The sequence below is a fragment of the Cebus imitator genome, unplaced genomic scaffold, assembly GCF_001604975.1.
Source record: "Cebus imitator isolate Cc_AM_T3 unplaced genomic scaffold, Cebus_imitator-1.0 Scaffold318, whole genome shotgun sequence".
Lineage (NCBI taxonomy): Eukaryota > Metazoa > Chordata > Mammalia > Primates > Cebidae > Cebus > Cebus imitator.
This window is the reverse complement of record NW_016107633.1, coordinates 1,526,209-1,547,246: the sequence shown is the minus strand read 5'-3', so window position 1 is coordinate 1,547,246 and position 21,038 is coordinate 1,526,209. Positions and strand designations below refer to the sequence as shown.

At 51.6% G+C, this 21,038-nt stretch overlaps 1 protein-coding gene across 2 annotated transcripts in view; it reads left to right on the top strand.

The window, feature by feature from the left end:
* Positions 1 to 21,038, top strand: part of CHST8 (carbohydrate sulfotransferase 8) — a 140,827-nt gene that overhangs the window by 48,270 nt on the left and 71,519 nt on the right. Inside the window, exons 1-2 of one of the 2 annotated variants that reach the window (XM_017504236.2) lie at positions 10,984 to 11,653; positions 15,662 to 15,877. In XM_017504236.2, the coding sequence (XP_017359725.1) occupies positions 15,748 to 15,877 (130 nt within the window). In that variant the 5' untranslated portion in view covers positions 10,984 to 11,653; positions 15,662 to 15,747. Of the gene's footprint in view, positions 1 to 10,983; positions 11,654 to 15,661; positions 15,878 to 21,038 lie in introns of those variants that run through there. The other variant, XM_037729809.1, reaches the window with a different exon arrangement.

The window sequence follows — 21,038 nt, the reverse complement described above, 5'->3', positions numbered from 1 at the left end:
TTAGATGTGGGGTTTTGCCATGTTGGCCAGGCTGGTCTTAGACTCCTAACCTCACGTGATCTATCCATCTCAGCCTCCCAGAGTGCTGGGATTACAGGAGTGAGCCACTGCGCCTGGCCCCCTCTCCTCACTTCTGTCAGTAGGTCCCAGCTGTGCCCAAGTCAGGGCTGGGGCCAGGGGAGGCTGGGAGGTTTGATCAGGGTCTCCTTACACTGGGATGGAGGATGGAGGGATTCAGCCACTTCACCCCAGGAGCTCTGGCCCTGGCTAGAGGCCTCATGGACAGAGGTAGGAAGTCATCACTGCTGGCCTGGGAGGCCAGGAGCCCTGTCAGCTTATTGCCAGGTGCACTGTCGCCTAGGTGTGGCCCGCCACTTCTCCCAGCCCCAATTAGCCATCTGCAGGAGCTGCCCTCAGCATGGAGGAGGGGCTGGGTCCCGCTTCTCTGTGCAGACTGCCCAGCTAATGAGGGGGTCTGTGAAATTTTTAATTACGGCTCCCATGCCTGGCTTAATTATTTGCATATGGCTTTTACAAGTGGGAAGAGGACGATTGCATGCAGCGTAGCACTTCTCCTCAGCTTCACGTTTGACTTTAATTAAAGGCAGAACCTGAGGTCTTTCCATCACTAATGATCGTGGAAAATTAGCTTCCAATTCCCAAGGGGTCTCCAGAGTGATGCACCCTGAGGCGGAGAGTGGGTGGAGAGAGGATGAAGCCAGGGAGAGGAGTGGCAGGCACAGATGGCAGATGGTCCTGCTGGGCTGCCACTCCGGAGCCTCCCCAACGCTAGGCCACCCTCCCACCACCTTCCTTCCAGGCTGCATGGACAAGGGAGCCTCACTTTCCTCTGCCAGGAAGCAGACCTGACTTTAGGCGGCAGCTCGGAGGAAGCCCTGATGAGCTGGGGTGAAGGTTGCCATAGTCATTCTCCTGGTGGCCAGGAGCTGGGTGTGTCCTGGCTGCAGCTGGACTGCTTCCAGCTGGTGGCCACAGGCAGAGAAGTGGGAGGTTCTGAAATGAGTATATGTATGTGCACATATGTCTACAGCATGTGCTCACCCAGGCACACAGATACAGGATAGAGCCATAGAGACACATCTGCATGCTCACACATGTGTGTGTACATATGTCCCTTCAGGAGCAAAGGAGTGAATGTGTAATGGGCCCTGTGGCCACCCCTGGGTCCCCATCCCTCTTGTCTCCTACTCACTGAGCTGGGAGGGGCTGACCCCAGGGCAGTTTCATCCCACTGTTTCCAGTACCCAAGCCTGTGCCCTCACAGCACAGAGCATCCCCTCAGCCCCCGGCACACTGGCTCAGGAGGTTCTATTGCCTCTGGATCCAGGGATTTGTTCCCTGGTTGAGCACGGGGCTCCCTCCTTTCTACTGGACATAATGAGGATGCCTGTAGCTTGGACTATGGCTGTTGCCATTGAACCATGAAGGGAGCTCTCTGAGGATAAAACCTGCCCCAAGGACAGAGCAGCAGAGCCTGGGCCCCAGTGACACTGTGGAGTGTCCATTTTCCCGATGAGCTGGGTTTTCTGTTTCTCGCCTCCAAAATCATCCTGGTCTAGGCAGGGTTTGTGTCCAGTGCATGGTCTGACACTGCACGTGGTTGATGGCAGCCACGGAACCATGCAAGAGGCGGTTTCCTGGCAACACCCTAGCCTCCTTCCTGTCCCACTGAGGAGGCTGCCTGTAGGTCAGGGCTGAGCCTTCCTGGCACAGGGGCTGAAGTCATCAGCCAAGGCTGCCGTAACAAAGACCACAGACTGGATGGCTTGAACAGCCGTGTTTAAGTGCCATCTGGTCACAGAGCTCTAGGAACCAGCCTCTGACCCCTGAAGCTGCAGCAGCCTCTCTTCCCATGGGCTTTCTCTCCCCTCTGGTGATTTTGCACAAAATTCCTTGAACCAAGAAGCATTGTTCTTATCCAGGGATCACGTGCCTTACCCCAATCTAGGCTCCTGGCTTGTGGGGGTTCCAGAGTGGCAGCCCAGCAGGACCGTCTGCCTTTCCCAAATCCAGGCTCCTTCTTGAGCTTTATGTCCATGCTGGATTTGGCCTGATGCCCACCCATTGCCCCCTCTTTCATCACAGGAGGCTGAGGCAGGAGGATCACTTGAGTCTTCTTTCATCATAGAAGGGGTGACAGGTGGTGGACCTCAGGCCAAATCCAGCATGGACATGAGGCTGAAGTAGGTTTTTTAAAATGTGCATTGCTTGCCAATTTCAGAATCAGGAAATTTCAACTTAAAAATTCAGGTTTCCAAGTTGGAAGGTTTAAAGGTCTGCATCTGCTACAAGGGTTATCAGATGTGTCATTTAAAAAATAATTTTTGGCCCAGTGAGGTGGCTCACACCTGTAATCCCAGCACTTTGTGGAGCTGAGGCAGGCAGATCACTTGAGGCAAGGAGTTCAAGACCAGGCTGGCCAACACAGCAAAACTTCATCTTGACTAAAAATACAAAATTAGCTGGGTGTGGTGGTAGATGCCTATAGTCCCAGGTACTCAGGAGGCTGAGGCAGGAGAATTGCTTGAACCCAGGAGGCAGAGTTTGCACTGAGCCAAGGTCGTGCCACTGCACTCCAGCCTGGGCAACAGAGAGAGATTCTATCTCAATATAATAATAATAATATTTGTTGCCCTAGTTTGATGGCTTATGCCTATAATTCCAGTGCTTTGGGAGGCTGAGATAGAAAGATTGCATGAGACCAGCCTGGGCAATATAGTGTGACCCCATCTCTACAAAACATTTTTTAAATTAGCTGGGTGTTATAGCATGTACCTGTGGTCCCATCTACTTAGGAGGCTGAGGCAGGAGAATCACTTGAGCCCAGGAGTTCGAGACTGCAGTGAGCTATGATCATACCACTGCACTCCAGCCTGGGTGACAGCAAGACCCGGTCTCTTAAAAAAGAAGGAAAAAAAAAGCCAGGTTACCAAATGGGGAGATCTGAAGGTCTCAATCTACTACCAAGGGTCATTGGATGTGTCACTTGAAACATAACTTTTATTATGAAAGTGTCATGTGGTTGTTACAGGAAATGAGCTACTTCAGACAGCTGCTCACTAAAGACCAATGACAGACATTTCGGGTCCCACTATAAAAATGCCTGTCTTCATTCCTCTTTAGAGCAAACACGTAAGAAGTCAGGGCTTGAGCAACCCCTCATGTGATCAGCAGGCAGGGGGTCACTGGGGCATGAGTGTGGGGTCTGCATGGATGCTCTTTTGCTTTGAGATGTTCCCAGTTAGCCAAATGCTGCCCACATCCCTGCCCCACCTGGCAGACCGATGCCACGGAGCACCATGTACAGGGATCATAATGGTTTACAACTCTTCTGCCTGTGTCCTTGAGGCTGAACAATGAGGGCGTCTGAAACCCAGGATGGTAGAAAAGAGGCTGCAGGCTTAGGGAGAGAAACCAGAGAAATGAGACTCCCTTGGATGTTGTTCAAGATAAGCAAATAATTAAGCAGAGCCACTTGGAAAGAAGGTGAGACTGGCTGTAGGGGAACAGGCACCCTGCAGAGAAGAGTGGAACCCAGCAGCCCATTCCACCTGACCCAAGCTTCTTCCTCCACCCCAGGGCAGCATCCCACCATACCTCAGGAATCTTCCCAAATAGCTCCATGGTACCAGTCCACCAGGGACCTACTTACTGGCTGGGAAAACAGAAGCTCAGAGATACAGCATGAAGATGCCCCAAATCTCCCAGTGACAACAGTGAACGCTGAGTGCTGTCTCCTCTGTGCTACCCTCCCACAGTTCCCTCTGCCAGAGAAAAGCTATTAGTCTCCAGGAACACACAGGAGGGTGCCTCATTTGGCCTGAGTGCCATCAAGGAATGGTGAGAGATGAGACTGGGCATGGGAGGTCAGCAGAGATAGGATATTCACAGACCTGGTGGATCATGCTGAGATATTTTAACTTGGGCCACTGGGCACCTGTGGGACTCAGGAGTGACCACAGATGTATTGCAGGAGAGGTGTCGAGAAGTGGAGCTGTCCAGGCCACAGGTGCTGAATCAGAGCCACACCGAGGGCCTGGGAGAGAGAGACAGGACACATGTTCAAAAGGCCAGATCTGCACTCGGGTGTCACGAGAGAGGGAGGAAGTGTTAGTCTGGAACTACATTTCTAGCTTTTTAACATCCCATGGGGAAAAAGAAGGGCACCAAGGGATCACTGGGGTGGAAGAGACTTGGAACACAGGATGCTAGCTGGAAGGAGACCTGGGGCAGAGACTAATGGAGAAGGCAGGTTCTGGTCTCATGCACAGTCAGTCACTCATTAGCGCCTCCAGGTCATTCAAAGCCTTGGTCCCTTCCTGGTGGCCTGAACAAGACCTGTTTTTCCACAGGGCAACCAGAATAGGGCCAAGAGACTTGATTGTTCTGCCATATTCTTAGTCTTGAGCTTTCTCTTCACACTGGAAGAGACCAGCCTATTTTGAGGTGAGATCCAGGGAAAATCATGCTGGTCTGGTGGAGGTCAAGTCTATGGGGGTCCACCTGTAATTCCAGTGCTTTGGGAGGCCAAGGTGGGAGGATTACTGGAGGCCAGGAGTTTGAGACCAGCCTGGGCAACATAGCGAGACCCCACTTATGCCAAAAATTAAAAATTTAATCAGGCATTGTTAAATTGAGTAGTCCGAGCTACTCAAGAGGCTGAGGTGGGAGGATTGCTTGAGCCCAGAAGTTCGAGACTGTAGTGAGCTGTGATTGCACCACTGCACTCCAGCCTGGGTGAGAGAACGAGACCCTGTCTCTAAAAAACTAAAAACAAAAAAATGATCTTGGAGGTTACCCTTTGGAAGCCAGCCTGCTTCCAAAGGGCATGGCCATGCATGTGTGCTGAGCGGCCCCACAGAGCACAATCACTGGACTCCATGTGACCCCAGCCCGAAGGACCTAGCTGGCCCCAGTTCAGGAGCTTTCTTTTGCCTTCATAATCTTACTAGCTTCTCTTTGCTCACCATACATTGCCCAAGCACCTGCTCTGTGCCAGGCACTGTTGGCAGCTGGAAACACAAAGACAAGTCCTCTGGGGCCTCCTTGTGCCAGCCACAGGGAGAGGGATTCCCTGGAAGGCAGCCAAACCTTCTTGCCATTCTCTCCTCCTCGGGATTCTATGGACTGCTGTGTGTCTCCTGCTATGCCTGCCAGGGGCCAGGGCATTCCGGGTTTACTCACACACTCTTCTTTGTCCATATTATACTCCAACTTTCAATTTTGAGAAGTAAATATGCAATTTTTTCCTCCCTGTAATTTTCCCTGCTGTGGCTGCGGATCTCAGAGCCACTGGAAAATGTGAACAGCTCAGTGCTTTCTAAAAGTAAAAGGAGGCTGGCCACGCTGCATCCTACATCCCCTGGTGCTCTTGGCAGGATCCAGCAGCTCGGCCAGGGAGAGATACTCTCCAGGCTGTACTGTCAAGGGAACTTTTAACTCAAATAATTCATGTTCCCACCTTCTTCCATTAGCAATAATTGCCAAGAAGTGTGTATCTGTGTGAGCATGCACACGCATGCGTGTCTGTTGCTGGAACATTAGCAGAGGAGGCGAGGTGAGTGTATTTGCTTACACAGCCGAACTTTCTGTGTGTTCCTCTGGAGAAGCTCAGACCTTCATGTCTCAGTAACTGAAGGTCAGAACGGTCTGATCTAAGCTTTTGTTTTGGAAAAGTGTTGCTGGGTGGAGAGAGGGAGGATTTGAGTCAGATCTGGGGTGGCACTTATTTCCTGCATGTAACCTTGGTCATGTTTAGTCTCTTGTGGGTCTTCATTTCATCATCTGCAAAACAGAGTGATGAACTTGGAGATCTGCTGCCCAGATCTTCCTTCCAAGAAGGATTTGCTGACCACCGGGGGATGTGTGGTCAGCAGCCAGCCTCCAGTCCTCAGCTCCATGAGGGGCTGCCTCATCTGCAGCCAACTGCCTCATCTGAGATTACGCCCTTCTCTGGGTAGCCCACATCCAGCTACTGAGTAAGGGGGTAGTGTAAAGGTCCAGCCATATCTTCCTGCTACAGGACACTCTGATAGGCTGACTCCATTCCAGAGCCCACCATCGAGGCCCTCATCCCTGTTCCACTTCTCCTTCCCACTCCAGCTTCCTCCCGCGTCCCTTCATGTGTATTGATCCTTAATAAACATCTTACACCCCAAACACCATCTCAGCATCTCCTTACAGAGAACCAAACCTGTGGCAAATAAGGATAATGATTTTTACTTCAAAAGGTTATTGTGTGAAAGCTAAATGGGATGTTCATGTAATATCCAGCATTGTGTCCGGAACATTAGCAAATCATGGTAAATGCCTGTTCCTTTTTCTTTTCTTCCCCTAAAAACTATGACTCAAAATCCCATTCTGGGCCTTGAGCAGGTGTTCCTAACCTGTGTTCTGTAATATTGGTTTGGAAAAAGCCCAGTGAGGCAAGTGGCCCTGAAAATCTATGCTATGGCTAAATCTCAGATCCTGGCTCACAGCTTCAGAGCCATTCTTGTCCCCGTGAAGTTCATTATCCATGGATCACATCAGCCCTCTTCAAGGTTCCTCGCTGAAAAGAAATTGAGCATGCAAATACTCTTTTATCATAATCACCACGTATCCACAGGGTAATTCATAAAAGCAGGAAATATATTGAAATTCAATATTGTTTTAGTCCAAATCAATATTAATAATTGTTTGCATTTTTAAAGTGCAATTTGCAATTGAAAAGTGCACAAAGATCAACCAGTAGTTGCTAACACATCAAATTTTCCTATTAAAGGCATAGTCCCTTAACTTTAAAACATTTCTTATACAATGGGGGCTGGAGCTGATCCGTTGAAATGGCTGTCTATTATTTATGTGCACAACATTAGAATGTGCTTCCATTCTGCATGAGTGGAAGGCCAGTCACTTTTAAGTTTTTGATTTCTTAAATTTTTAATTTAGAGGTAATTATATATTCATATACGGTTGTAAGAACTAATGCAGAGAAATCCCGTATATCCTTTACACCCCTCCCCCAATTGTAATACCTTGCAAAACTGTAGAACAGTGTTACAACCAGGATATTGACGTTGATACAGTCAAGATAGAGAACATTTCCTTCCCCTCAAGGATCCCCATGTTGCTTTCTTCAGATCTTTAAAAATTAAAGATTTTTGCATGAAAAAGAACCCTGTTAGATTTCTGCCTTGAAACGATAGCTGTCACTAAATGACGCACCGTCCCAGCTGGGCTCAGTGGTGTTCACACAGAGGAATGGTCCCCTAGGTAAGGAGTAGCCCAGGTGAAACTTGCCTTAGCCTGGCAGGCCTCATGGGAGCACAGCTTTGCATATCAGAAAGAACCTGAGAACACAGTTTTCAGTTTGACATTTGCAGTGTGGCCTTTGATCCCTCAAACAAGGATAGGTTGTCAAGAAGGGAAACAGCTTGACTGGGCTCATGTGGGCCACAGGGGCCCAGTTATCCCTGGAACAGCCCTTCCCAGAGTGTAGAACTCTGGGGCACAGCCCTGACAGCCTCCCTGAGGCCATGCCATGGAAGTGACCCAGATTCCTAGTGAGAGGGACAGGCAGCAGGTGTGGGTGAGGGGCATCCTTGACTGAAGCCCACCTGGCATGCTTGAAAGTGACCCAGTGCAAATTAAATTCACAAGGTGCCTCCCTGTTCCAAGGCATTTGTCTCACAATGGAGGTGCGAGAAACTTGGGAACTCATCTACAGCAGATATTTTGGATGAGGACTGATTCTGAGATAGGAAAACTCAAGTCCTGAAGATCAGACTTGAGCAGGGGGGAAGTCAGGCCAGAGAACCTGGGTGCCCTGCTCTAAGCCTAATGGCCGTCCCATGACATCCAGATGCCTTGTTCAAGCTGCTTCCACTGAGAGTTTGGTTTTTTTTAAGATGGAGTTTAGCTCTTGTCACCCAGGCTAGAGTATAATGGTGCAATCCTGGCTCACTGGCAACTCCACCTCCCGGTTCAAGTGATTCTCTTGCCTCAGCCTCACGAGTAGCTGGGATTACAGGTGGCTGCAGTTAATTTTTGTATTTTTAGTAGAGATGGGGTTTCACCATGTTAGCCAGGCTGGTCTCGAACTCCTGACCTCAGGTGATCCACTCAGCCTCCTGAAGTGCTGGGATTACAGGTGTGAGCCGCTGTGCCTGGCCTTTGTATGTGTGTGTGAGACACGGTCTCATTCTGTTACCCTGGATGGAGTGCAGTGGCACAATCTCTGCTCACTGTAGCCTCTGCCTCCCAGGTTCAAGCAATTCTCCTGCTTCAGCCTCCCAAGTAGCTGGGATCACAGGTGCACACCACCACACTTGGCTAATTTTTGTAATTTTAGTAGAGATGGGGTTTTACCATGTTTGCCCGGTTTTTTTTAAATCTTTTGCTCTTTTTTTTCCCACTTCGTAATTTTTTTTTTTTTTTTTTTTTTTTTTTTTTTTTTTTTTTTTTTTTTTTTTTTTTTTTTTTTTTTTTTTTTTTTTTTTTTTTTTTTTTTTTTTTTTTTTTTTTTGAGATGGAGTCTCACATTGTCAACTGGGCTGGAGTGCAAGGGCACAATCCCGGCTTACTGCAACCTCTGCTTCCAGGGTTCAGGTGATTCTCCTGCCTCAGCATCCTGAGTAGCTGGGATTCCAGGCACCTGGCACCATGCCCAGCTAATTTTTTGTGTTTTTAGTAGAGACAGGGTTTCACTATGTTGGCCAGGCTGGTCTCGAACTCCTTACCTCATTATCCACCTGTCTTGGCCTCTCAAAGTGCTGGGATTACAGGCATGAGCCACCACACATAGCCTTATAATCATTTTTAAGTGTACAGTCCAGTGGCATTAAATACATTCACATTGTTGGGCAGCCATCACCACTATCCAGCTTCAGAATCTTTCATCATCCCAGACACTGTACCCATTAAACAACTCCCTGGTCCTCCTTCCAGCCCCTGGTAACTTCCATTCTACTTTCCATCTCTATGAATTGAACTACTCCTGGTACTCCACACAAGTGGAATTATACAGTATTTGTCCTTTTGTGTCTGACTTGTTTCACTAAACACGATGTCTTCACGAGTCACCGATGTTGTGGCATGTGTTTCTACCATTGACCTTTTGATCACATGCAAGCTGTAATTTTTTAGGGGGTTTCCTCACATCACACTGTATTTTAAAGGTTTGGGGATGCATTATTCCATTTTGTGTTGCTATAAAGGAATATCCAAGGTTGAGTAATTTACGAGGAAAAGAGATTTAATTCACTCTTGGTTCTGCAGGCTGTACAGGAAGCATGGTGTTGGCGTCTGCTTGGCTTCCTGGGAGGGATTCAGGGAGCTCACAATCGTGGTAGAAGGCAAAGTGAAAGGAGGCAGGTCACGTGGCAAGAGAAACAGCAAGAGAGATGAGGGAGAGTCCTGGACTCTTGTACATGGTCAGACTTCACATGAACTAACTGAGAACAAACTCATCACCCAAAGGGATGGCATCATGCTGTTCATGAGGGATCCACTCCGACGATTCAGTCCCCTCCCACCAGCCCCACCTCCAACACATTTCGGTGTGTGTCCCCTCCGAATCTCATGGTGAAATGTGATTCCAGTCACATTTCACCATGAGATTTGGAGGGGACACATATCCAAATCATGTCAGGGGATAATTGATCAACTTCATGGCATTTCAATGGCTTGTGTCTTTTGTGTAAAAACTGCACCTGTTAATATACATGTATATGTAGAGATAGAATCAACATTTATCTTGAAAAATGTATTTGTCTTCAAGCTCTGTGATCTGAAATCTGTTGTACTGACACCAAGAGGCAAAATCGAGGTCCTGGTGTCAATCGTGCCTCGGGTATTTCAAGCTTTACTGCTTCATCGGGCTCCCTGGGGACCTTTTCTTCCTTGTCTCTTGTCATAGGATTGGGTCACTCTTTGGACCTGATTCCAACCCAGCCCTGATGAAAACAAACCCTCAGCTCCCTGAAACATAAATGACCTTTTTAAAATTCCAGGTTCATGGAGTGCCTCTCTCCAGATGGCCCCAAACACTTCCATCTATTAACTCGTGCTCATTCAACATGCAGCAGAGGCTATTGATCACCTTCCCTGTGCCGGGGACGGTGCTAGGTGCTGCGAATACAAAGATGGGGAGAGGCATCGATGCGATTCCTGATTCCCGAGGTGCCGAGTCAGAGGCAGGCGGCAAACATTCTTCCCACAGTGAGGGAAGGGCTGTCACCTTGATGGTGCTCTTGGGGGACCAAGGTTCACACATTCAAGGAATTCAGGGCACTGAGTCAGCATTCCGGACTCTGCCAGGATGAGGAGGAGGAGGGGACTCAGTTTTTCTTCATGCAGAATGACTGTCCCCTGCTCTGCCCCACTAGCATAAAATGTCCTTAACATGTAAGAAGCCCTGGGCAGAGACAGTGTCCATGGTGCGGTCACTTGACATCCATGGTGCAGTCACTTAACGTGGCCTGTCATGTCACTCTTTGGCCATGCCCTCAGGCCCCCCTCGCTGCTGCTGTGTGTTTGCAGGCACCCTTCAGCCTCCACCTGGCAATGTGTCTGCGATGGTAGGGGGCTGGGCTGTGGTGCTCCTAGTAGGCCTATGGGGGCAAGCTTTAGGAGCATGTGAGCCTGATTCACATGGTAACCTCCACCCCAGAATGCCCTTTCTCCCCACTGCAGAGCATGGGGTTGGGGGGAGTGGAGAGAACCCTCCCTTGCAACAGGGGAGCGGACAATAGGTGAATTGAATTTCCTTCCCCCTCCCCCGCACCCCGTAGCGTGGCGCCATGCTGGGGCCTGCGTGTGCCAAGGCCAGGGCCTGGGGATTTCAGGACCCAGGCCAGCGCTCCCCGGCAGCAGGGCAGGAGCCAGTCTGAGTCTGCAGCCCCGCCTTGGAGTCTGAGCACTCGCGCCCATCCGTCATCCTTGTAGAGCATTGCAACTTTATGCCTACGCATAAAAACTAGAGGGACTCGTCCCAGAGTTTGCTGCCGCCGCCGCTGCCATTAGAGCGGTTTTAATTAGCTGCAGGATTTTTAATGAGCTGAAATCAAGAAGAGCCCCATCTCAGAAGTAAGCGAGAGCAGCGCGCAGGGAACTAGTCTGACAAAACAGAAGGAGGTGGTGCTCTCGGGGGACCGGGCTGTGGGCTCCCACCAACCGATGGATCGGCGAGGAGCAGATGAGTTCCCGAGGCCAGGAGGCTGAGGAGGGAAGCCGGGGCTCAGGGGCCAGCGCGCGGTGCAGAGTCCCCGCTGCTGCCACCGCGGCAGAAGGCACGGTGCCGGATTCAAGGTGACGGCAGTGCCTGGCTCCATTCTCCTCAAGTTGCCATAGCAGCCTCTCTCCCAACAAGCAGCTTCTCCGGGAGCCCTCAGCCGGGAGGGACGTCATTGTTCTCTCCTGCCCGTGTGGTGCAAGGAGACCCACCGGACAGAGAACTTTCCCGAGCCCGGGGTCCGCTGACCACGTGGGTGCACCCATGCTGTCTGGAGCCAGGCACAGGGACCGGTCCTCACGGCCACAGGGGGTCCTCTGGGCAGCTGGGGGGAGCGTCCAGGCCTGGAAGCAGCCGCAGCCAAGCGTGTCCTTGGAGCCGTCCGTGCATCTGTCCGCCTGCTGCCGGTCGCCACTGGAGGTGCGTGTGTTTTGGCTGAATTCCCAAGTCCTTGTTTGTGCCCTGAAGTGAATTTCTCCAAAGAGACACATTTTTAAATCAAATAAATAAGGAAATGGGAGGAATCCTTGGCCCTGCCCTGTGTCCCAGGAGGTGTTTATAAGATTAATTGGATTTTTTTTTTCCTTAAAGTAAAAATTGGTGACGCCATTCAGGCTTCGGGGAGTGAAGCCACAAGGAGGACTGGGAATTGTGAGGCCCGGCAGGAGCTGCTAGAAACTCACAGGGGCTGTTTATTTTTCTTGCCTAAACCTCCCCTCTTCTCTGACCCCGGCAGGCTGGATTTTCTTATTGTCTGTTGGTCTTGAGACAGGTGTAGGGAGGAGAGGGCAGGTTTTGCTCTTGTCATCGGAGCTAAGGGTGATGTAGTTTGTGGTGAGGATGGGACAGTCCCAGGTGGGAGCTGAGGCCTGTGACTGTGTTTATGCCCCACCCCCAGCCCTCCAGGCCCCAGCCTGTGACAGATGGTATTGTCTACTCCCCAGGCAGCAGCTGGACTCCCAGGAGAGGGAGACAACAGCTCTTAGACCAGCAGTTCCTGTTGCCTTGAAAATAATATGTGACTTTGAAGCCTGGGGCTCTCTGAGGAACAAAAGAGGATTCCACCCCCCCTGTAATGCCCAGGGGTCCGTTGGTGACCACCCTTCCTTCCCATACCTTTGGGGAAAGGAGGGTTCTATAGAGTCTACTTGTCATCCTTGTGGGGCATCGAAGACCCAGCCAAACTGCCGGCCAGTTACCTAGGAGGGGAGGCACACTGACCTTTTGATTTGTGTTTGCATGGAGTAGGGAGTTAGCTGGTCAGATGGTCCCCAGTGAGAACAAACACAGGAGAGTCCCAGAGGGAAAATCTGGGGTCTGGGGCTTAGGGGCTGGACCTTGAAGCCACAGGCAGCTCTGACACCTGCTTCCCTGGGTGTAGGGAGGGTGTTTGTGTTCTCTTGGGGTCCAGCAAAGGGGAGAGTCTTTGAAAGGGGAGATGCGAACAGATGAAGCTCCACCATGGAGGTGTGGTCCTGGGTCTGTGTCCCCTTCCCCTTCCTGGATTTGGGGCCAGGGATGTGGTCCTTACCCCGGCTCCCAGGCACATGGGTGGCTGGAGCCAGGCTCCATGGGGTGGGTTTGGTTTGGGCAGGTGCAGAAACAAGTGAGGACAGGTCGTGGCTGCAGGATCCGTTTAGTCTTTGACAATGGATATCTGTACTGGCTCGGATGGAGACAGGCTGGGGAGAAGAGGGGACCGCCCAGCTCTCCTGTAACCATTCTGCAGCGCCAGCTACTGAACAAATGCGATGATGATCACACATGCTCTCAAGTCCCCTTTGTTCATCAGGTAGAGCTTGATATTGAGGGACCCTTTATTAGCTCTTTTACCCGGCAGCTCTGGGCGCAAGCCATGAACTTGTTCTCTTTTTTCTCTCCCTTCTTGCAAAATGTCTTGATGTTGGAGGCCACCCTAGGTCCAACTGGCTTCCTGGTGTCTGACTCAGGAGGCTGCAGGAAGTGTGCCCACACAGTGGCCAGCTTACTCAGGGGTTTGTGATGGTTGCCTTCCAGCTGGGGCCTTGCTGGGGACCTTCAATGGGTGTGTGTGTGTGTGTGTGTGTGTGTGTGCGTGTGTGTGTGCGCGCGCACACATGTAGGCACTCACCAGCATGCACCTGGGCATGTGTGCATATGCATGTTAGCAAAACTGCGCCTGCTTAGGTCCGTGGGCGTGGTGCATGTATGAACGCAATCCCCATGACCATGAAGCAGCAGCTGCTCCCAAGAGACTTTGCACATTCTTCCTGGTCTCCCTCTGAGAGCCTTGGCTCCCCCGTATCGGTGTGTGACATCTTTTCCGTTCTTCTAACTCCTTTCTATAACTGCCTAGGGCACCCCTGAGTCAGGCTGGAGAGAACAACTCTACCTCCCTCATCAGCCGCTCACTCTCTCCTGAGATTTTGGGGCTGACCCTGGTGGGCCTGGGACTCTGCAGTGCTGCACTGTCCTCATGGAGGGAAGGGCTTGGGGGACAGTAGGGCATCATAGCCTGCTTTGAGGCTTGCACTGCTGCATCTGTGTCTTTGCAAGGCAGTGAACCCCAGGACCCCACAACGGCCTCATCCAGGACAGCTGTGGAGAGAAAGGCCCCAGCCCCATGCAAGGATCTTTGAGTCTGAGCCCTTGGGGACATGTGACTGTCCATTTCTACCCTCTGCAAGCAGGGCAGGGGTGGCCTCAGTCGATGACAGGAAGCAGTAGTTTGTCTTTGGGGCAGAGGCCATGACAGTGAGGTCGGGGCCGGGTTGACACCCTGGAACTGGCTCCAGAGACAAAATGGGCCCAAGTCAGTGCTTCCGTAAAAAGCTGGAAGACTGCGGGAACCACCTGCTCGGCACAGTCCAGAGAGCCCAGTGTCAGGTGCCTTCCTGGTGTGGAGAGGCCTGGGGCAGGTTAATTAAAGTTAACTGAGTGAAAAAATAACTACAAAGACTAAAGAGGGGAGAAACCCAAATCTGCAGATTGCCCTCCCCAGCCCTTGAGCCTTTCAGAAAAACAGTCTGGTCGTGGGGAGTTGTTTTCTGGGTAGGGTAGCAGGGAGAGGGCCTCTTCTCATTCCTTGTGCTCCATGGGCTAGGTGGGGGGCTTCGTGCCCCAGCACTTGGGTCTGGGTTGGAGAGGAGTCTCCTGGCCGAAGTATTGTCCCTGGGCAGGGGAATGTCCTTGCCCCAAGCAGCACATCTAGCCTGGGGCTTCACCAGCTACCCAGTTGTGGCCTCAGAGGCTGCTGGAAGCTGCCTACCCAACCCCACCCTGTGCCAGGGTGGGGAAGTTCCCCCCAGGGCTCCTTGGGTGGAAAGAGGGTGATACCCCAGGCCCGGCCAGCAGGGTCCACTGGAAAGTAAGGGACGGAGTGACCTTCAAAGCGGGGGGTCCCTGTGGTACCTGCTGCCTGTACCTCCCTCCCCCTGCACTCTGCCCATGCCCTCCCTACACCCACTACGAGAACTGACATTCTTCCTTTGGCCAAATGGCCTTGGGGTGCCCCCATCTCAAGGCACAGCCTGGCCCTGTTGGTGTGACTTGCTGGTATGTGGGGGATGGAGAATTTCTCTCCCTGACTTCTAGTAGGAAGTGGGGTAAGAGGCAAGTCACGTGGATAATACTGTGGGTCTTCAGTGGCCAGAGCAGCTAGTGCCCACCCCCAGGAACACGAGGGGGTGTTAGCACCCAGCCTCTGTGCCTCTGAGCTTGGAGTCAGTTGGACACAGGTCTAGCTGCCCCACCTCGACTCCAGGCCAAAGGCCTCGAGTACAGGGACCCATGTGGTCTGGCCAGAGCCTGAGCTCCCACTGGTGTGACTGTCCAGAGGGACCGCCATCCACCAGCCCCATCTGTCAGTCCATCAGTAAGGACAGCCCTGCCTGGCAAGGGGGCGTCCATCTGTGCCTGAATGTCCTTTGAGCCCAGCAGGTGGCTCCTCAGAGCCGCCTGCTCTGTGGAGACCTTGTCCCTAATGCCCTATAGAGAGGAACAGGGCGGAGACTCATCCAAGAGCTTCTTTGCCCACTGGGCTGGGGGCCAGAGATAAAGACCCAGGTTCCTGCCTGTCTCTAGGCCCCAACCCTGGGAGCATGCACCCTTATTTGGAGGCCTGAACAGTGTAGGGGGTGGCTGCTGGTTACTGACTGGGGGTCTGAGGGTTCCCACCTGGGCTCCCCCAGGCAGGGCCAGAAGGTGTCTGGAGGATTTTTCTGGAGGTGCAGATATGGGAGACCCTGGTGGGAAGCTAGCATTCCAGGCAGAGGTGGCAACAGGCTTTCCTGAGACTCCCGGGCTGAAAGGGTGGAAGGGACACCCCTGGGTAACTTGCAGAGGGCAGAGGCATCCGGGAATTGCACTTGAATTGCTGCAGTGAGCGGGGCCTCCACCTGCCTGGGTGCCTCGAGCCTTGGTGATGACTGTCTCTCCTCTGCCCCATAGACCTTGGCCTGATGGATGCCTGGTGTGGACGATGAGGGAAGAACGTGCCTCCCACACCCGAGAGGTGACCCCGGAGCGAGCCCCGGATGACCCAGCGACCCAGAACGATGCGGCTGGCCTGCATGTTCTCATCTGTCCTGCTGTTCGGAGCTGCAGGCCTCCTCCTCTTCATCAGCCTGCAGGACCCCACGGAGCTCACCTCGCAGCAGGCACCAGGTGAGTCCTTGCGCTGGGTCCTGCCATCATAGCCCCCAGCTTTCCAGCCAGAAGCTCAGGCCTCCACAGCTGCCCTGGTGTGCTGGCCCTGGGGGAAAAGGGCAAGTCTGTGCCAAGACCCCCGGCTGGCAGAGTAGGGGTCCTGGCTTCCCGGGGCAGGCATCACTCTCAATGTGGGAGTGCTGTGTCTGATGCAACACCTCCAGCCAGCGCCTAGCAGCAGGGTGGCCTCTCTTGGAGGTCATGGCAAGGCTGCTGTCTATTCAGCCAGTTGTCGCCTTTGATGAGACTCAGATTTAAACAGGATTCCGCCACTTTTTGGGCCTCTTCCATATTGTGGGGGACATCAGAAAGTGGACAACATCTCCCTGAGCCCGTGCCCCACAAGTGAGACTCAGTTTCCCTGCCTAGCCTTGGGGAATCTAGCCCCTCTGGTCAGGATAAAGGGGGTCAGGGTACCTCTCGCTTTGTGAGGCCAAGACCCCCCTCCGAGGGTCCCCAACTGCTACTTCCATTTCACCCCTGCCTGGTGGCCCAGTGGAGTCACAGAGGGCTGCTGGGGACAGGTGGGATGGCAGGGAGGCCAGAGCAGGAAGGGTGATTCTGACATCTTAAGGCAGATGGGATATGGAGAGGGGAGTTCAGGCAAGGTCTTCACTGCTGGGACACAGTCCCCATCCCCAGAGATACAGCAGGGCAGGACGTCAGCTGGCAGGGGGCCAAGGCCTGGAAGCTCTTAGCTTTGGAGCCACAAGAGGGCAGGGTCTCAGCAGTGGTCCCCATTGGCAGTTCCATGAAGCCACCATGCTCTAGGGTATGGACAGGCTGGTGCAGCCCCAGAGACACCACTCCTCTGCAAGGACACCCACTCACTGTCTCTTGCTTGTTCAGTGCTGTGAGCCAGAAACAGGTGAAAGAGAAGGGGGCCAGAGGTATAGGCAGAGGGCTTCCTGCACACCCCCTGCCAGAAGTCCAGAGCACAGAAAGAGGTCTCAACTCTGCAACCCCTCCACCCTCATTGTGGAGGAGCAGCCATGATGTGTGGCCCTTAGTGCAGATTGAGGGCCCATGGGAAGAAAGATCAAAAGAACACAAGGAGGCCAGAGCTGGGGCCCTGGGTCTGAGCTGCCAGAGGGCCCCCCATGGGCAAGTGGATGAGTTGAGAGTCAGAGGGAGGCAGCCAAGGCAGTGGCCTCCAGTAGACAGTGGGTGAGTCATCGGTGCTGACTCCCACCTGGGCCGGACCCCCACAGGTGGTGGCTGTCAGAAGTGGGTCTGGCCATTCCCAGGCTTCTGGAGCAGCAGGTGCGCAGAAGCTCCTGTGGGAGCTTTGCAGCCTTGCACAAGCCCCAGAACAGCCTCATGACACTACATTGGCAGAGCGTGGCCCCTTGGGACAGCGCTGTCAGGGTAGACTGTGAGCTGGTACCTGTTTTCTGCACAGAAGCAAACTCAGTAAGAAAGGCGAGCAAACGTTGCTTGGGTGTGTCCCTGGTGTGTGTGTGTGGTTGGGGTTGCATGTGGGCAGAGGGTCCAGGCGGCCAGTGCCCTCGTTCTGCAGGAGGAGCCTGGGAGAGGAGGAATGAGTGTACCTGTGGCACCCACCTGGGACCAGGGCCTAGACCCATGTGTGGGACACTCCTGGATGGGACTGTAATTTGGTGGCTACAGCTAGTGCCCTACCCTGCTGCAGCCAGAGTTCTCGCGGGTCTTGTTGCTCTGCCCAGCTGCCTGAGTGCACACACATATAGATTACAGGTGGGCTGGGGACCCACGGGATGACTGGGATTTCTGGGAAACTCGAAGCCTCAGGCTGGTGGGGGGTGTCAGATGGCATGGAGCCAAGCACATCATCCCTCTGCAGCTAGCATACCTGGGCAAGGAGCACACATGGGTCTTCTGATGGTCCATGCAGCTGGACCACCCTCACCACGTGCCAAGTGATGGACAAAATTGACGGTCTGGGTAAATCACACCAAACACAGTCATAAAACTTTAATACTTACGTTACTTTCCCTGAGCAAAGTGTCTCTGACACAGGCTGTTTGTGTTGATTTGTTACTATTCATTTATTCCTTCCCTGTACTTCTCACAGCAGCCTAATTGTGATTCGGTACCAAGAAAGCAATATCAAAGTAATTTTCCACAACATTAGTTACAATTTTCTTCTGATCTTTCAAGTGAAACAATCCCATCCTGTTGGCTTCTCTGAGCATATAAACCTTGATTACATTTATCTGTTGGAAACCAGTGCTTACAAAGTATATGTGTCCAGTTGCATGGCTGGGTGGCCCCAAGGGCCCCTGACAAGCCTTCTGCCTGTGGATTTCTGTTGGTGGGAGGTACAGACTCTGGGAACTGCCCTGCCATCCCAATCAGGCAAACAGGCAGGTGTTGGGGTGGCGGGTAGGGAGTGCAGATGGGTGGGTCTACGGAGGAAATTCTCCACCATGGTGTGAACTGTTTGGGGACGGAGATCTCTGGAAGTTGCAGTTTGTGACACCGTAAGTGTGGAAGCGGGGGAACAGGGAGTTGGTAGGAGTTCTGAGTGGCTTGAGGTCCCTTGGGGTCTGGCCTCATCCATGTCTCTCCCATGCAGCCACCAGGTGTTAATGGCACCTGAACTTCCCATGGATCAGCCAGCGTGGCTCAGCTGGCTCAGGCAGGAGATGGAATTGTAGGGGGTTGCCAAACTTGTGTAAATCAAACCACATTTTAAATATTTTTTGCTATCATCCAGATCAAATCTTTGGAAACAGAAATAGCTACCCAGTAAGCTACCCGCCCTCGAAGATGAGGTTTTGTGTATCAGGGAATTCACCTCCCCAGTCAGTTATTTTCCAGTCTCCAGCACTGCCAGGCCCTGAGGTCAGAGCTTCTGCTTTTGCGAAATTTACTTTTTGATCCAGTAGACAAGATTCACTCTCCTCCAAGAAAAAGACTTGGAGACCAGGCTGGAACCAGGAATAACAAATACCAACAGTCAGGTGTGGTGGTGCATGCCTGTAATCTCAGTACTTCGGGAGGCCTCGGTGGGAGAACCACTTGAGCCTCAGAGTTCCAGACCAGCCTGAGCAACATACTGAGACCCTGTCATTACAAAAATAAATAAATTAAATAAACAAAATTAGTTGGGTGCAGCAGTACACACCTGTAGTCCCAGCTACTCAGAAGGCTGAGGCGGGAGGACCCTTTGAGTCTAGGTGGTCAAGGCTGCAACGAGCTGAGATTGTGCCACTGCATTCCAGGCAGGGTGTCAGGGCCAGACTTTGTCTCAAACAACAAAAAACTCCCAATGTACTGGCTCCGGGGACTGCAGAAGGCTGATTCCACATTTGGTTGAGCAAACAGAATTCTATGAGCTGCTTTTTTAGTGAATGTTTTATTATAGAGAGTTTGGAACACACGTAGTAGTGGAGCAGGAGAGTGCCATGAACACCATGTTCCCGGCACCCAGCACCCCCCACCCACACCAAGCTGGCCTCATCCACAGCACCATCCACTTCCCTCCTTCCATGTGATCTTTGAAGCCTATACCAGATATCCTATCAATTCAGCCATAAATATTTCAATATATTTCTCAGTTTAAAAGAAAAGAACTATTTTGTTGACATTACCACTAAACTCATTCCTTAGTAACATCAAATTTAACCATTTCTCAGTAGCATCTAATAGCCAGTCAGTGTGCAAATGTCTGGTTGTCTCACAAATATAAATACCTTTATTTCCTATTGTTCCATCCAATATCCAAAAAAGGCCCATATATTGCAGTGGGTGCATGAGTCTTTTAAGTCTCCCTTCATCTGTAAGTTTCCTTCTCCACCTGTATTTTTCTCCCGATATTTATTTGTGGAAACCAGGTCATGGTTCCCAGAGAATTTTCTGTAATTTGGGATTTGGCTGATTGGGCCTGTCTGATATGGATGAACATTGTTCTCTGTTCTTTGTCGTCCAAGTAAATTAGGTGAATCTTGAAGCTTGATCAGATACAGGTTGGGATTGGTTTTTGTTTTGTTCTGGGGGAGTTATAAGGGCAGGAATTCGCAGGTGGTTCTGTATTCTTCCATCAGGAGGTCCCTGTTTGCCTGGCTGTCTTGTGTTATCAACCGCCAGTGGTCAAGCCTAGATCCAGCCATTCATTAGAGGTTACTCGCAGCAATGTTCTGATTTTATCACTCCTTCTTCGTTCTTTTAAGTGGAATGGATTTTGTTTTAATGGGGCAAGGTGAGTCATTGTCAGTGACCCGTGAAGCCAAAGTGAATGGTGTGGATTGATTGGTTTATTCATAGATATGCATCTAAAACTACAGTGTTACCATACAGATTCTGTTGCGTTTATTCATAGATATGTACATAAAACTACAATGTTACCATACTGTTTCTGTGGAGGTTTATTCATAGATATGTACATAAAGCTACAATGTTACCATACAGATTCTGTTGCTCCCACACTATAAATAGTTCTTTTAATGTTTGGCTTTTGCAGAGTGAGTTTTCTTTAAGTGGGGCCACCCCATGTCTCAGAGCCCTTTGCCTTTTACTGGAGTCAAGGAGTTGTGGGTGGTGGTTCTGGGGTGCCCAGCGGGGAGGCAGCTGTGGTGGACTGCAGAAATCCCCGAGGGACCTCTGGCACAGACCATGGGACGGGACAGCCCCCATGATGCCTAGGTCTATGGCCTGTCTCGGGGCACTCCTGCAGGGCACAGGGAAAATTAAGGTTGAAGATAATAATGAACATTGATTGAACATTTACTGTGGGCCAGGTTTTATACTGAGCACTTTCCTTTTTTTTTTTTTTTTTTTTTTGAGACACAGTCTCACTCTGACACCCAGGCTGGAGTGCAGTGGCATGATCTCGGCTCACTCCAACCTCTGCCTCCTGGGTTCAAGCGATTCTCATGTCTCAGCCTCCTGAGTAGCTGAGATTACAGCCATCTGCCACCACACCCAGCTAATTTTTGTATTTTTAGTAGAGATGGGGTTTCACCATGTTGGCCAGGTTGGTCTCCAACTCCTGAGCTCAGGTGATCTGCCCACCTTGGCCTTTCAGAGTGCTGGAATTATAGGACTGAGCCACCATGCCCAGCTTTACATGTTTTAATGCATATAATTTTCCTTCTTTCTTTCCTTCGTCCCTTCGTTCCTTCCCCTGTCCCTTCCC